We start from the raw sequence: 14,580 nt of genomic DNA, 5'->3' as shown, positions 1-14,580 counted from the left end.
GAGGCCCTTCCCCTATTGGACCTGCCGGGAAACCCTTAGCCTGCGTGGACGGCGAGCTCCCCTTCTCCAACCCTTTTGAACACTGGCCACGCAGGATAGGCAACCGGCATTTTCTCGTTTCCGTTTCATCTTCCTGTCATGTACAACGGATAACAAATATCAGTTAAAATCGTCTTCTAGTGCAAGATAACCAATTATGTAAAGCGCTCAAAACCCGAAAAGCAGAAGTTAAACGAAGAGCTGAATGCTGAATATTTCATTCTAATTACTTTTCGCTAATCAGTTCTTATCTTAAACCCACCTGTAATAGCCTGTGAACGCAAGCAGATTTTTGGTCTGAATGAAAACATTATGTTTAAACATCTAAAGGAAGATATAATCTTAATTTGCTGATTAAAAACAAACTACGGATATAAATATCGATTTTGTTTTAAGAAGCGCGGAACAACTTGTAAAGTTTTGCAAGTTGCAATCCATTTCCATCCTAGCCAACCACAGCTAAAGACGTTTTAACGTACTTAAACGTACTCTAATATAGCAATTGGTAATAAAATGGACTATTATGTTTACGTTTCCTGCGACACAAATAGAAATTTTGGCTGTTCAAACTTTTAAATTTATGTGACAAAGCCCCTTTAAACTCTTCTGAACGTTCTCGAGTGCGTTGCATAAGACGGTGAACAAGTGACAGAACAAGAAAGTCAAGAAACAGTCGTTATCGTGTGATAATACACATATATGCAAAAAAAAAATGATGCACGTTCTCTGGCTGATATGACCCTTATGTGTTAACAATTTCAATATTAAGAATTACTGGTCGTTATCACTACAGTTGCCTTCTGTGTTTGCGCTATACCAAATGAGAAAAATCTATACATTTCTCTTTTTTTTTGCGGATTTGCAAACCTTGAGCCTTAAACAATGCACCAAAAAACGAAAATTATGTGAAACCTGCTTAGAGAGTTCAGGACAAAACGAAACTTTAAGTATGGAAAAAATACAGACGGACAAACTTACGGAATACGGACCCAAACTTAGTGGGGAAAAAAGTGGAATAATAAATTCCTTATTCGTTGGTTTAACATATAATACGCGCGGATATTTTGCTCATTGCCAGGGGCGTAGCCAGGATTTTTGTATAGGGGGGTTCCAAATGTGAATTGTAATTGTGAAGGTAAAACTGAGCGCCGGAGGCGCTCCTCCTCTAGGGGGGTCCGGGGGCATGCTCCCCCGGGAAATTTTGAAGTTTGCGGTCCCCAGAAATGGCATCTCCTTGATTCTAAGTATAAATTTTTAGCAATTTTAGCGTCAATTGAAGCTAGCATTTCTTAGAAGGGAAGCTCAAAATCCCGCGTACCAGGTAATTTTTCCGGCGTACCATTCACTCCCGGCGTACCGTCACTCACTAGTCAGCTAGTATATCAGCCAGAAGTAGGCGCCGTGGATGCTTCCGTGCAAAAATGTCGACTGTTGCACTAATATCAATTTGTCTGTTGTAATGTATGTTCATAAGAGCAAGTCCTGACTCTCGCTCGCTGGTCATTGTAGCCCGCAGGTATGTCTTTAGTCTGCGCAATGTGCTGAACGATCGCTCACATTCTGCAGAAGTAATTGGCAACGTACACAAGATGCGCAGCAACTTGTGCACATTTGGATGAAAATCGCTGTCACATTCTGTCAAGGCCTGAACTGCACTGTTTGGTAGGTCTTGATCCGCACTACACGTACAACGCAGGCTTGTATACACGAAATTTTGTAATTGTAAACACAAGGTGATACTTTATAGATTTCATTTTATTTTCTCAAAAATTTCATTTTTCTAATCTGGCGGAATTAAAGGGGGGTTCTAATAATATTTTTTCTCTTGAATTAGCTATTGCGATATCCCGAAGGGGGGGTTCCGGAACCCCTGGAACCCTCCCCTGGCTACGCCACTGATTGCTCGTATATCCACGCGTATTATATGTTAAACCATCGAATAAGGTGTATGGACTAAGACTATTGACTATTTAGGGGAGCGGGGATGGCGCAGTGGTGAGAGCGCTCGCCTCCCACCAATGTGACCCGGGTTCGATTCCTGGGCCCGGCGTCATATGTGGGTTGAGTTTGTTGTTGATTCTCGTCCTTGCTCCGAGCGTTTTCTTCCGGGTCCTCCGGTTTTCCTCCCTCCACAAAAATCAACACTTCTAAATTCCAAGTCGAAAAATAAAAATAAAGACTATTGAGGGAGGGAAAGAGGCGTAAAACGTGAGCATTATACAGAGGGCAAATAGAAATAGCGGTACACATTGTTCTGTTGAAGTTTTAATGAGATATATTTTTTAGTAAAATACAATGTATGGTTGAAAATATTAGACAAAGCTATAAACCATTAACGTTACACCTGTATACGTTAAAGCGGGTTGGCTAGTTCTACATGTCCATGAGAATTCCTACATATACTGATGCTAAACTGTTAACATTCAATTACATAATTACGTAAGTATATAATAAATCAGTGAAGTGAAATCTTTTCCCGGTTTGCGGGATAAGCGACTACAGTCAACTCTCTCTTAACGGACACCTCTTGGCCTGCGTAGCTGGCGGTATTGTTGGGTATTTAATCGCCCAACAGCAAGCCGCAGGCTAGACACCTGGTGTTTTTCCCGTTTCTGCCGTTTTTCGGTCATTTTACTGTAACTTAACTCCCTATAAGACAGACACCTCTCTAAAACGGACAGTTGGAGCCGGTACCGACGGTGTCCGTTTTAGAGAAAGTTGACTGTAGTAGTATTTTCTTCTCGACTAGGAGTATTTCTTATTATTCCAATTAATAAGTAGCAGACCTAAAATAAACGCTAGGGGCGTTTAAAAACTCGATCTTGAGTCGAGAACCTGTTTTACAGGTTTTTTCCAATGTAGTTTTGAAACTTGTATTGTGCCAAATGACAAAAGCCATATGTTGTATATGAAGGAGAAAGGTTAAATAAATTACTCCGCTGCTTTTAAACTGTCTCTTTTGACTGGAAGATAGCATAGAACTGCAGTTTCGTGAACTTTTGCCAAATTGTCCCAGTCTTCCAAATCAACATGATACACCTCCTCTGGGGGAATTCTAATGCCACTGTCAATTGGAAATTTGTTTATAATGAAATACACCCTCCCCTCTACTTCCACTGCACCAAGGTTGTTTGGGGGAATATGTTTTTGTGTCACAACAGACCAAGAATTATTTTCTTCATCATAAACTTCCACAGGAGCATGGCTGCCATATGGACCACCTGAACGATGATCAATAGCCGTGTAACCTCCTGCAACATAGATTCTGCCCTTCACTACAAAAAGGGTGGAAAAGAAGTGGGGCTGACAGGTTGAGGCCTTTTGCTCCCATTTATTCTTAACTGGATCAAAATAAAGTAATACTGCTGGCATCATACACCAATAGGAGTTTGGCCTTGATTTACTTCCATAAAGTACATACACCTTTGAATTTAACACTGTTGCTCCGCTGTTATAAAAACAGATACAATACTTATCACTTCTAGGAATTCTTAATTCAGCATAGCTTTGCCAGCGACGTTTGGCAAAGCTATACCTTCGAGGAACCGAACTATATTCGATATAAGGACTGATTGCGTACATGTAGTCCCCTACGGTACAAAGGTCACCGATCTTTCCAAGTGAATGTGGGACATTTTCCCACACATTCTTTTCTGTGTCATAGCAGTAGATATGGCGAAGATAGTGGGATGGCGAAGCGTCCTTTCCACCTACAAATAACTTATTACCAACTAACTTTGTATGCAAGAACTTTTTTGCCTCAATCGTAACTTGTGGTGTAGTGAATGCCAGGGATTTCCACATTTTTGTTTCAACATCAAAATATTGCATTTGATCCTGAGGTCTGATAGCCACAAGGACCTAAATAGAAGTTAATCAAAAAGTAATGGTGAACTTCATACTTATTGCAAAGAGTGTAAAAAGCACCAGCTAGGGAAAAAGACTGGGTATAATAGAGGGACTGAAACTGATGATTCTGAAGCGGAAAAGTATTATCTGCACGCAGAAACTCATGCATTCGCGCGCGCGCAGATACGCACGCACGCACGGGCACGCACGCAAACGCACGCATTCGAGCTGCGCTCGATGTGTCTGATGATCTTTGACGTCAGTAAGTACATAAATCAAACACAGAGAAAGCTAGAGGAATGAAACAGCTGACGTATTATACAACCTTACCCATGGTAGCAAATCACCAAAACGAATCATTAATTGAATGAATTCGGAGACAGAACAATTCTTACTAAAGGCATGTTGAATGTAGCTTACGTAGCTTTTTTCGACATATTTAGAGCTATTTTAAACTATGTCACCATGCAAAAACTGTTCAAGCGCATGATTACAAATTACAACTGTAAAGGGAAATTATATTTTTCATGTACCAAAGACCATAGTGTTGTCATAATATAGAAAGCTTTTCCTTACCGGGCTCATTGACCTTGGTTTAGCTTTCTCTAAAGCAAACTTGGAGCTGTTTGAAGGCATGCAGTTATGGATCAATGATTCATGTAGATGCATGTGAATCTCTGAAACTTGCTGCATCTCCTCTGTATTCAGTTCTTCAACCACGACCCTGATGTCTACCTGCCCCAGACGAACAGCTCCGAGAGCTTTAGCCGCAACTGCCATCCTCTCCTCTTTCTTGTGTTTAATCCACTGCATCACTGACTTGAAGACGAACGTCTCCGAAGGTGCACTGAGGTCATCTCGACTGACGAGGGCGAATAACTGGTCAGCGCTAATATGGGACAAAAATTCTTCACTTTCACAAACATCCCTGAACATCGATGTCATTTTGTGCTCTGCAGCTTCTTGCAGATCCTTGAGACCATGTCTATTAGCAGTTGTCCAAATACGACAAAATGTTTCCACGTCAAAGCGAAGCTCGACAAACTTCGTCAGCAAGTATTCGCAGCACTGTTGAACAACGCTTATAACTTGAAGATGATCCGCGGCGGCAAGAACTTCAAACACGTTTTCCTCGTTGACAAGAAGATCTCCAGTGTAGATGGAGTCCATGACAATCTTTAAGACATCTGAAAAAATGCTTTCATCTTTCAGTTCGATCACTTCCTGGGTCGATTCCTTCATTCCGTTCGTAAACATAGCGTAGAAATAATCGCTGTAAGCAGCTAATACCATGCGATGAGCAGAAAAAATTGTCTTGCCTATTTGTAACTGTACATCAGTAAATAAACCTTCTTCTCGAAACTGAGCACACTTCGAGAGCAGAACGTCTGAATGTCCGATCATCTTCGTTTCATCTTTTGCAATGTAGACAACAGCAGATGTTAATATTACTCATTCATGCGTTATATCTCATGATTATGATAATAAATACAAATCAGCATTTACGTGCATGGCTCGCCTCAAGTCACGAAACTTAACGCTATTTGCAGCTCTTCTCAGTGCACAAACTGCGCGCAGATACTTTCCTTTGCCGTTACAAGATACCACGAGAAAGATTTTAAAGAATTCTTTGATCGAATTACCCTAAGCACAGGCTGAAGTGTCACAAGGCGAACATCAGTAAGCGGAACTATGAGAAGTTGTTTCCACTTTAAATGTTCTTGACGGGCGCGCCCTCAATCAGCCACCTCGTGTTCGGTGCTCGTACGCCCTTGTACAAAATCCCGTATCCGGAAGTCTTAACGCAAACTTGTACAATTCCAGAAATCTGCACCTCTAAATCCTGCCAATTAAAGGAAAAGTTTTGCACGGTGCAGCCTTAAAGCACGAAACTCGCAGCGAAAGAAGTAACGCTGAAATGATTGAATGCGCCAGAAGGTTTTTCGCTTCTCCCTCGCTATACCTACATACCCTCTCATCCCTTGTGAGTCTCCCGGGAAGGCGCACTTCGTTTTCATTTTCCCTCCCCAAGTATTATTCCTTTCTATCTTAACCGAGTCTTCGGGTCCAAATAAAAAGAGAGAAGATTTACAAAGGTACAAAGGCGCTTTCCATTCGACAATAAGAGAATGGAAATTTCCGTTCCATTTGGAAGCTTTGGTTGAATTGTTCGCGAAATGCGAACAATTCAACCAAAATTCGCGAGTATAAATTTAAGCGATTTCTTCCAAAACGCGAAATTAAAAACGCGCGAAAATTACTAAGAATAAGGTAAATCATTAGAAATGCTTTTATTCTTCTTTAGGTACATTGACCGCCGCAAACCTTTACCGGTGCACAGCAATAACACAAAAAGAGACCAAATTCTACCAATTTAGTAGCGCAGTTATTTGTTGCAGGGTAGGTAGAATTAGGTGACGACATTTTCTCATTTGACATTGACCCATTTTCGTCAAACCAGTCCAGGTGTAACCTGCGTAGAGAGTCAGTCAAGTTATCTCACTCTAAAAGTGACGCTGAGTAGGACAAAACGGTACTTAATGTACAGGAGGCAATTACAAAACAACGGCACACAATGCCGGTTGTGTCAAAGGTTAAAGGCGCTTTATTTCTAAATAAAGTTAGAACTACATTTCAACAACGAACCATAAGCGTTACTTTTCAAGTAAAGAGAGTTGACTACATGTCCTGGGAATTTTCTAGATTTACTGGTCTAAACTAAACTGCTAACACTCAATACATAAGATCGCCTTTAATTTATAAATCAGTACTTTACTTGAAATAGACGTCTGGCGTTAATTTTAAACTCGACCTTTGTGAATCTAGTGTTTATTCAGTGTCCGCTTAGCTCGATCCAAAACTAATTTGGACTTATATTGCATGTTATATGTGGCAAGAGCTATGATAGTTAACATATATGTACACCCATGCTGTACATGCAGACGAAAGGTCATTAAAGTTCACTCTGCCGTATTCAAACTGTCTCTTTTGACTGGCAGATAACATAGAACTGCACTTTTGTCAACTTTTCCCAAATTTTCCCAGTCATCCAAATCGACATGATACACCTCCTCTGGGGGGATTCTTATGCCACTGTCAACTGGAAATTTGTTTATAATGAAATACACCCTTCCTTCTACTTCCACTGCGCCAAGTTTGTTTGGAGGGATATGTTTTTGTTCCACAACAGACCAAGAATTGTTTTCTTCATCATAAACTTCCACAGAGGCAAGGCTACCATCTGGATGATCTGAGGGATGTTCAATACCCGAGCAACCCCCTGCAACACAGATTTTGCCGTTCACTACAAAAAGAGTGGAAAAGAAGTGAGGTTCACAGGTTGAAGCCTTCTGTTCCCATTTATTCTTAACTGGATCAAAATAAAGTAATACTGCTGGCATCATACACCAATAGGAGTTTGGCCTTGATTTACTTCCATAAAGTACATACACCTTTGAATTTAACACTGTTGCTCCGCTGTTATAAAAACAGATACCATACTTATCACTTCTAGGAATTCTTAATTCAGCATAGCTTTGCCAGCGACGTTTGGCAAAGCTATACCTTTGAGGAACCGAACTATATTCGATATAAGGACTAATTGCGTACATGTAGTCCCCTACGGTACAAAGGTCACCGATCTTTCCAAGTGAATGTGGGACATTTTCCCACACATTCTTTTCTGTGTCATAGCAGTAGATATGGCGAAGATAGTGGGATGGCGAAGCGTCCTTTCCACCTACAAATAACTTATTACCAACTAACTTTGCATGCAAGAACTTTTTTGGCTCAATCGTAACTTGTGGTGTCGTGGATGCCAATGATTTCCACATTTTTGTTTCAACATCAAAACACTGCATTTGAGCCTGAGGTTTAATAGCCACAAGGACCTAAAATAGAAGTTAATCAAAAAGTAATGGTGAACTTCATACCTATTGCAAAGAGTGTAAAAAGCCACAGCCAGGGAAGAAAACTGGGTATGAAAGAGTGACTGAAACTAATGATTCTGAAGCGGAGAAGTATTATTTGCACGCAGAAACGCATGCATTCGCGCGCGCGCACATACGCACGCACGCACGCACGGGCACGCACCCAAACGCACTCATTCGAGCTGCGCTCAATGTGTCTGATGATCTTTGACGTCAGTAAGTGCATAAATCAAACACAGACAAAACTAGAGGAATGAAACAGCTGACGTATTTCACAACCTTACTCATGGCAGCAAATCACCAAAACGAATCATTGATTGACTAAATTCGGAGACAGAACAATTCTTACTAAAGGCATGTTGAATGTAGCTTACGTAGCTGTTTCTTTGACATATTTAGGGCTATTTTAAACTATGTCACCATGCAAAAACTGTTCAAGCGCATGATTACAAACTAGTTACAACTGTAAAGGGAAATCATTGTACCAAAGACCATAGTGTTGTCATAATATAGAAAGCTTTTCCTTACCGGGCTTATTGATCTTGGTTTAGCTTTCTCTAAAGCAAATTTGGAGCTGTTTGAAGGCATGCAGTTATGGATTAATGATTCATGTAGATGCATGTGAATCTCTGGAACTTGCTGCATCTCCTCTGTATTCAGTTCCTCAACCACGACCCTGATGTCCACCAGCCCCAGACGAACAGCTCCGATAACTTTAGCCGCCACTGCCATCCTCTCTTCCCTATGGTGTTTAATCCACTGCATCACTGATTTGAAGACGAACGTCTCCGTAGGTGCGCTGAGGTCATCTCGACTGACGAGGGCGAATAATTGGTCGGCGCTAACATGGGACAAAAACTCTTCACTTTCAGAAACATCCTTGTACATCGATGCCATCTTGTGCTCTGCAGCCTCTTGCAGATCTTTCAGACCGTGTCTATCAGCAATTGTCGAAATGCGACAAAATGTTTCCACGTCAAAGCGGAGCTTGACAAACTCAGTCAGCAAGAAATCGCAGCACTGTTGAACAATACTTATGACTTGAAGATGATCAGCGGCGGCAAGAACTTCAAACACGTTTTCCTCGTTTACAAGAAGATCTCCAGTGTAAATGGAGTCCATGACAATCTTTAAGACATCTGATGAAATGCTTTCATCTTTCAGTTCGACCACTTCCTGGGTCGATTCCTTCATTCCGTTCGTAAACATGGCGTAGAAATAATCGCTGTAAGCCGCTAATACCATGCGATGAGCAGAAAAAATTGTCTTGCCTATTTGTAACTGTACATCAGTAAATAAAACTTCTTCTCGAAACTGAGCACACTTCGAGAGAAGAACGTCTGAATGCCCGATCATCTTCATTTCATCTTTTGCAACGTAGACAACAGCAGATGTTTAAATATGACTCATTCATGCGTTATGTCCCATGATTATGATAATAAATACAAATGCCATAGCATTTACGTGCGTGACTCACCTCAAGTCACGAAACTAAACGCTATATGCAGCTTTTCTCAGTGCACAAACTGCGCGCGGATACTTTCCTTTGTCGTTTATACAATCAAAGAGCCACGAGAAAGATTTTAAGGTAAATGTGGTCGTTTCTTTACCCCATTATGAGAAGTTGTTTGCACTTTAAATGCTCTTGAGGGGCGCGCCCTCAATCAGCCACCTCGTGTTCGGTGCTCGTATACCGCGTATGCCCTTGGACAAAATCCCGTATCCGAAACTCTTAACGCAAACTTGTACAATTCCAGACTTCTACACCTCGAAATCCTGCCAATTAAAGGAAAAGTTTTGCACGCGATTTTGTAGTGAAGCCGCAATGCATGAAAACTGGCAGCGGAAGAAGTAGCGCTGAAATTATAAAATGTTCCTGATGGTTTTTCGTTTCTTCCTCGCGACTTCTACATACCCTTTCATCTCTTGTGACCCTCCCGGGAAGGCGCACTTCTTTTTCTTTATTGCTCTCCCTTGTTTCATTCCTTTCTATCTTAACAAGCTTCGGGTTGAAATAAAAAGGGCCAAAACTAACAAAGGCACTTTCCATTAGACAACAAGAAAATGGAAATTTTCGTTTCATTCGGAGTTTTTGGTTGACTTGTTCGCATTTCGTGAACAATTCAACCAAAATTCGCGACTATAAATTTAAGCGATTTCTTCCAAAACACGAAATTAAAAACGCGCGAAAATTAGTAAGAATAAGGTAAATCATTAGAAATGCTTCTATTCTTCTTTAGGTGCATTAACCACCGCAAACCTTTACCGATGCACAGCAATAACAATAAAAGAGACCAAATTCTGCCCATTTAGTAGCGCAGTTATTTGTTGCAGGGTAGGTAGAATTAGGTGACGACATTTTCTCATTTGACATTGACCCATTTTCGTCAAACCAGTCCAGGTGTAACCTGCGTAGAGAGTCAGTCAAGTTATTTCACTCTAAAAGTGACGCTGAGTAGGACAAAACGGTACCTAATGTACTGGAGGCAATTACAAAACAACGGCACACAATGCCGGTTGTGTCAAAGGTTTAAGGAGATTTATTTCTAAATATAGTTAGAACTACATTTCAACAACGAACCATAAGCGTTACTTTTCAAGTAAAGCGAGTTGACTACATGTCCTGGGAATTTTCTAGATTTACTGGTCTAAACTAAACTGCTAACACTCAATGCATAAGATCGCCTTTAATTTAATCAGTACTTTTCCTGAAACAGACGTCTGGGCGTTAATTTTAAACTCGACCTTTGTGAATCTAGTGTTTATTCAGTGTCCGCTTAGCTCAATCCAAAACTAATTTGGACTTGTATTGCATGTTATATGTGGCAAAAGCTATGATAGTTAACACATATGTACACCTATGCTGTGTGTGCAGACGAAAGGTCATTAAAGTTCACTATGCCGTATTCAAACTGTCTCTTTTGACTGGCAGATGACATAGAACTGCAGTTCTGTCAACTTTTTTCAAATTGTCCCAGTCATCCAAATCAACATGATACACCTCCTCTGGGGGTATTCTTATGCCACTGTCAATTGGAAATTTGTTTATAATGAAGTACACCCTCCCTTCTATTTCCACTGCGCCAAGGTTGTTTGGAGGAATATGTTTCTGTTTCAAAACAGACCAAGAATTGGTTTCTTCATCATAGACCTCCATAGGGGCGAGATCACCGTATGGAACAACGTATTCAAGATGAAAAGAACTGTTCCCCCCTGCCACATGGAGTCTACCGTTCACCACAAAGAGGGTAGATCCAAAATGAGAACGGCAGGTTGAGGCCTTTTGTTGCCATTTATTCTTAACTGGATCAAAAGAAAGTAATACTGCTGGCTTCATATCTCCACCTTCCTTTGATAAACTTCCATAAAGTACATACACCTTTGAATGAAACACTGTTGCTCCACTATTAAGAAAATAGTCACCGTAACTAATACTTCTAGGAATATTTAATTTAGCAAACCTTTGCCATCGACGTTTTGCAAAGTTATATCTTTGAGAAACCTGACTGCAATCAAGTCTGATCAAGATTGCATACAAGTAGTCACCTACGGAACACAGTTCACCGATTGCTCCAATCGAGTGTGGGATATTTTCCCACACGTTCTCTTCAGTGTCATAGCAGTAAAGACAGTGAGTTGACCTAGCGTCTCTTCCACCTACAAATAACTTACTACCAACTGAATCTGCATACAAGAATTTGTTTCCCTTCATCGTAACTTGTGGTGCCGTGGATGCCAGGGATTTCCACATTTTGTTTTCAACATCATAATACTGCATTTGAACCTCAGGTCTGACAGCAACAAGGACCTATACAGAAATTAATGATACCAGCAAAGGAGATCAGACACGAAATTAAAGACTAGATAGAAACTATACGTTACAGTATATTGTATATACAGTGAAAGTAATTTTTTAACCTTCGTATTTCTTTCCGCAAAGAAGGTAGAGAGCTACATACAAGAATGAAAGAAGATGCGAGGTGGCAGAAACAATAATTGTCTCTACCACGCACATGCACGCAAGCCTGCACACGCACGCACGTACGCACACGCATGTAGCCGACTCATGCACGCATGCCGCACACGATGTATGTGTTATGTATGTGATGACTTGGGATGTAGTGTACCGGAAGTGAAGTTTTCGTCACGTGTCCATGCGCTTATGTAGAGCCCGCCATCTTGTAATACAGTTATTGTTGTGTTCCCGAACTCTTATTGTTTTTCTTCCCTAGCCTGTGTAGTAGGCGTAAAAAGGAGGAGGGGGATACTAGGAGGATCGAGGGACGCAGGCTATTTCTTCTCTTACGGGGCTACTACATTTGAAGCGAATCGCCGAAATGAATCGTTAGTTGGATTAATCCAGAAAACATTTCATACTAGGCGTGTTGAGTGTACTTAGTGACCTTTTTCTTTAGGGAAATTTAGAGTGGTTTGAAGCATTACACCTAATTATGCATCAACTATCCAACCCGGCGATTCAGGCGCACGAACATACTGACAACCTAGCTAGAAGGAAATGGTTGAATCAAAGACCAAACTATCTCAATAGAGAGACCCTTTTCCTTACCGGGCTCATTGATCTTGGTTTAGCTTTCTCTACAGCAAACTTGGAACTGTTGGAAGGTCTGCAGTCATACATCAATGATTCATGTAGATGCATGTGAATATCAGGAACTTGCTGCATCTCCTCTGTATTTAGTTCTTCAATTACATCCCCGATGTCCACCAGCCCCAGACGAACAGCTCCGATAATTTTGGCTGCAACTGCCATCCTCTCTTCCTTCTTGTGTTTAATCCACTGCATCACTGATTTGAAGACGAACGTCTCTGAAGGCGCACTGAGGTCATCTCGACCGAGAACGCTAAGAAATTGTTTTGCGTTAATATGGGATAAAAATTCTTCACTTTCGCAAACTTCCTCGTACATCGATGCCATCTTGTGCTCTGCAGCTTCTTGTAGATCCTTGAGACCATGTCTATCAGCAGTTGTCCAAATGCGACAAAATGTTCCCACGTTAAAGCGGTTAACGTTCTTGATAAACTCGGCCAACAAGTAATCGCAGCACTGTTGAACAACACTTATGACTTGAAGATGATCAGCGGCGGCAAGAACTTCAAACACGTTTTCCTCGTTGACATGAAGATCTCCAGTGTAGATGGAGTCCACGACAATCTTTAAAACATCTGATGAAATGCTTTCATCTTTTAGTTCGATCACTTCCTGGGTCGATTCCTTCATTCCGTTCGTAAACATTGCGTAGAAATAATCGCTGTAAGCAGCTAATACCATGCGATGAGCAGAAAAAATTGTCTTGCCTATTTGTAACTGTACATCAGTAAATAAACCTTCTTCTCGAAACTGAGCACACTTCGAGAGAAGAACATCTGAATGCCCGACCATCTTCATTTCATCTTTTGCAACGTAGACAACAGCAGACGTTTTAAAATATTACTCATTCATGCGTTATGAACCGTGATTATGATAATAAAATACAAATCAGCATTTACGTGCGTGACTTGCCTGAAGTCACGAAACTTGACGCTATGTGCAGCTCTTCTCAGTGCACAAATTGCGCGCAGATACTTTCCTTTGTCGTTTATACAAAGACCCACGAGAAAGATTTTAAAGTGTTCCCAAATTAGTATGGGTTTTACCGAGCTAAGTGGTTATTTTGACACGTTAATTAAGTTTCTATCTATCTAAGAGTTCTTTGATCGAATTGTCCTGAACACAGGCTGAAGTGTTACAAGGCGGACATCAGTAAGCGGAACTAGGTGAGGGTAAATGTGGTCGTTTCTTTACCCCATTTATATGAGAAGTTATTTGCACTTTAAATGTTCTTGAGTCTCCCGGGAAGGCACACTTCTTTTTCTTTTTCCTTTCCCTAGTTTCATTCCTTTCTATCTTCACCGAGGCTTCGTTTTTAAATAAAAAAGGAGAAAGATTTACAAAGGCGTTTCCATTCGACCACAAGAGAATGGTAATGTTTTTCGGAATTTTTGGTTGAATTGTTCGCATTTCGAAATTCAGTGGTTTTTGGATTTTCTGGAAACTTTCCCAGGAATTTTCCGTAGAATTCGCTCCCCTTCCGAAACCTTCGAATGGAAAGTACGGACATTCTCTGCACCTTTTTGCACCAAACGCTAGAGCATACTGAAATGAACAATCAGAAACGTTTTCATTGCTTCAACCAATTAGAGTAAAGAGTAGCACAGACTTTACCAGAGTTTTTCTCCTACCGTTGCACGTTGAGAATGGGACAGGGTCTCAGTTAGCCGAACAAAGCTAAAGGCAGTTATCATGTTCAAAACACTAAACAAACAAACGCCTCCATACATACAATATCTGTTCTCCGCTCGTGATTTTTTCTACAGTTTCCGTGACTCTGAGAACATCCTGCAAATACCTAAACCAAGAACTACAATGGGCGTCAAAAGTCCTTGAGACAGTTGGATGAAATTGTTACTAATTTAAAATTCCCGTTTTTTCTCCCTTAATCTGCCGCCGCTTCTGAACCACTCCCCCTCCCCCCTTTTCAATGTTGTACTCAAACGAGGCAAGTCTTGCAGATAACAAATACATGTGTTTCGGGGGGAGGGGGTTATATTGAAGGGGTGAGGGGTAAAATTTGTCCAAGGTACTCAAAAAGTGCCGACTGTCTCAACACTTTTGGCGCTCATTGTAGTTATCTTAAACGCAGTTTTGGTTATTCCAGGGCTGTTCTTTGGAATGGACTGCCATCTAAACTACGTAACCCATTAA

The 14,580-nt window shown here is 41.0% G+C and overlaps 3 protein-coding genes across 4 annotated transcripts; all 3 read right to left on the bottom strand.

Annotated features, from left to right (window-relative positions):
- Nucleotides 1-2,301: 2,301 nt before the first annotated feature.
- LOC144659849 (kelch-like protein 25) lies at nucleotides 2,302-5,336 on the bottom strand. The gene is made up of 2 exons (XM_078520376.1): nucleotides 4,465-5,336; nucleotides 2,302-3,900 (listed from the first exon to the last, which is right to left on the bottom strand). Exons 1-2 carry the CDS (start codon nucleotides 5,290-5,292, stop codon nucleotides 2,971-2,973), a joined length of 1,758 nt encoding a protein of 585 aa, XP_078376502.1. The 5' UTR covers nucleotides 5,293-5,336; the 3' UTR covers nucleotides 2,302-2,970.
- Nucleotides 5,337-6,769: 1,433 nt separating this feature from the next.
- LOC144659848 (kelch-like protein 25) lies at nucleotides 6,770-9,226 on the bottom strand. The gene is made up of 2 exons (XM_078520375.1): nucleotides 8,346-9,226; nucleotides 6,770-7,778 (listed from the first exon to the last, which is right to left on the bottom strand). The coding sequence occupies exons 1-2, from the start codon at nucleotides 9,177-9,179 to the stop codon at nucleotides 6,849-6,851; spliced, it is 1,764 nt and encodes a 587-aa protein (XP_078376501.1). The 5' UTR covers nucleotides 9,180-9,226; the 3' UTR covers nucleotides 6,770-6,848.
- A 1,164-nt stretch (nucleotides 9,227-10,390) lies between these two features.
- On the bottom strand, nucleotides 10,391-14,487 carry LOC144660668 (kelch-like protein 12). 2 transcript variants are annotated; one of them, XM_078521352.1, is made up of 3 exons: nucleotides 12,385-14,129; nucleotides 11,163-11,625; nucleotides 10,397-10,475 (listed from the first exon to the last, which is right to left on the bottom strand). In XM_078521352.1, the coding sequence occupies exons 1-3, from the start codon at nucleotides 13,222-13,224 to the stop codon at nucleotides 10,471-10,473; spliced, it is 1,308 nt and encodes a 435-aa protein (XP_078377478.1). In that variant the 5' UTR covers nucleotides 13,225-14,129; the 3' UTR covers nucleotides 10,397-10,470. The 2 variants fall into 2 exon arrangements, with proteins under 2 accessions (XP_078377477.1, XP_078377478.1); XM_078521351.1 differs by having other exon boundaries at nucleotides 10,391-11,625; nucleotides 12,385-14,487.
- Between the last annotated feature and the right edge of the window lie 93 nt (nucleotides 14,488-14,580).

The sequence above is a fragment of the Oculina patagonica genome, chromosome 7, assembly GCF_052425735.1.
Source record: "Oculina patagonica isolate OP01 chromosome 7, crgOcupat, whole genome shotgun sequence".
Taxonomy (NCBI): domain Eukaryota; kingdom Metazoa; phylum Cnidaria; class Anthozoa; order Scleractinia; family Oculinidae; genus Oculina; species Oculina patagonica.
Note: the sequence above shows the minus strand (reverse complement) of the source record. Positions and strands in the feature narration are given on the sequence as shown.

Bases quoted from the DNA above. Each gene is read 5' to 3' on its own strand.
- LOC144659848 (XM_078520375.1), bottom strand. From the start codon at position 9,179: ATGAAGATGATCGGGCATTCAGACGTTCTTCTCTCGAAGTGTGCTCAG. The intron at 7,779-8,345 runs GTAAGGAAAAGC...CTTCTATTTTAG, and splicing joins AACCAAGATCAATAAGCCCG to GTCCTTGTGGCTATTAAACC.
- LOC144659849 (XM_078520376.1), bottom strand. From the start codon at position 5,292: ATGATCGGACATTCAGACGTTCTGCTCTCGAAGTGTGCTCAGTTTCGA. The intron at 3,901-4,464 runs GTAAGGAAAAGC...ACTTCTATTTAG, and splicing joins AACCAAGGTCAATGAGCCCG to GTCCTTGTGGCTATCAGACC.
- LOC144660668 (XM_078521351.1), bottom strand. From the start codon at position 13,224: ATGAAGATGGTCGGGCATTCAGATGTTCTTCTCTCGAAGTGTGCTCAG. The intron at 11,626-12,384 runs GTAAGGAAAAGG...ATTTCTGTATAG, and splicing joins AACCAAGATCAATGAGCCCG to GTCCTTGTTGCTGTCAGACC.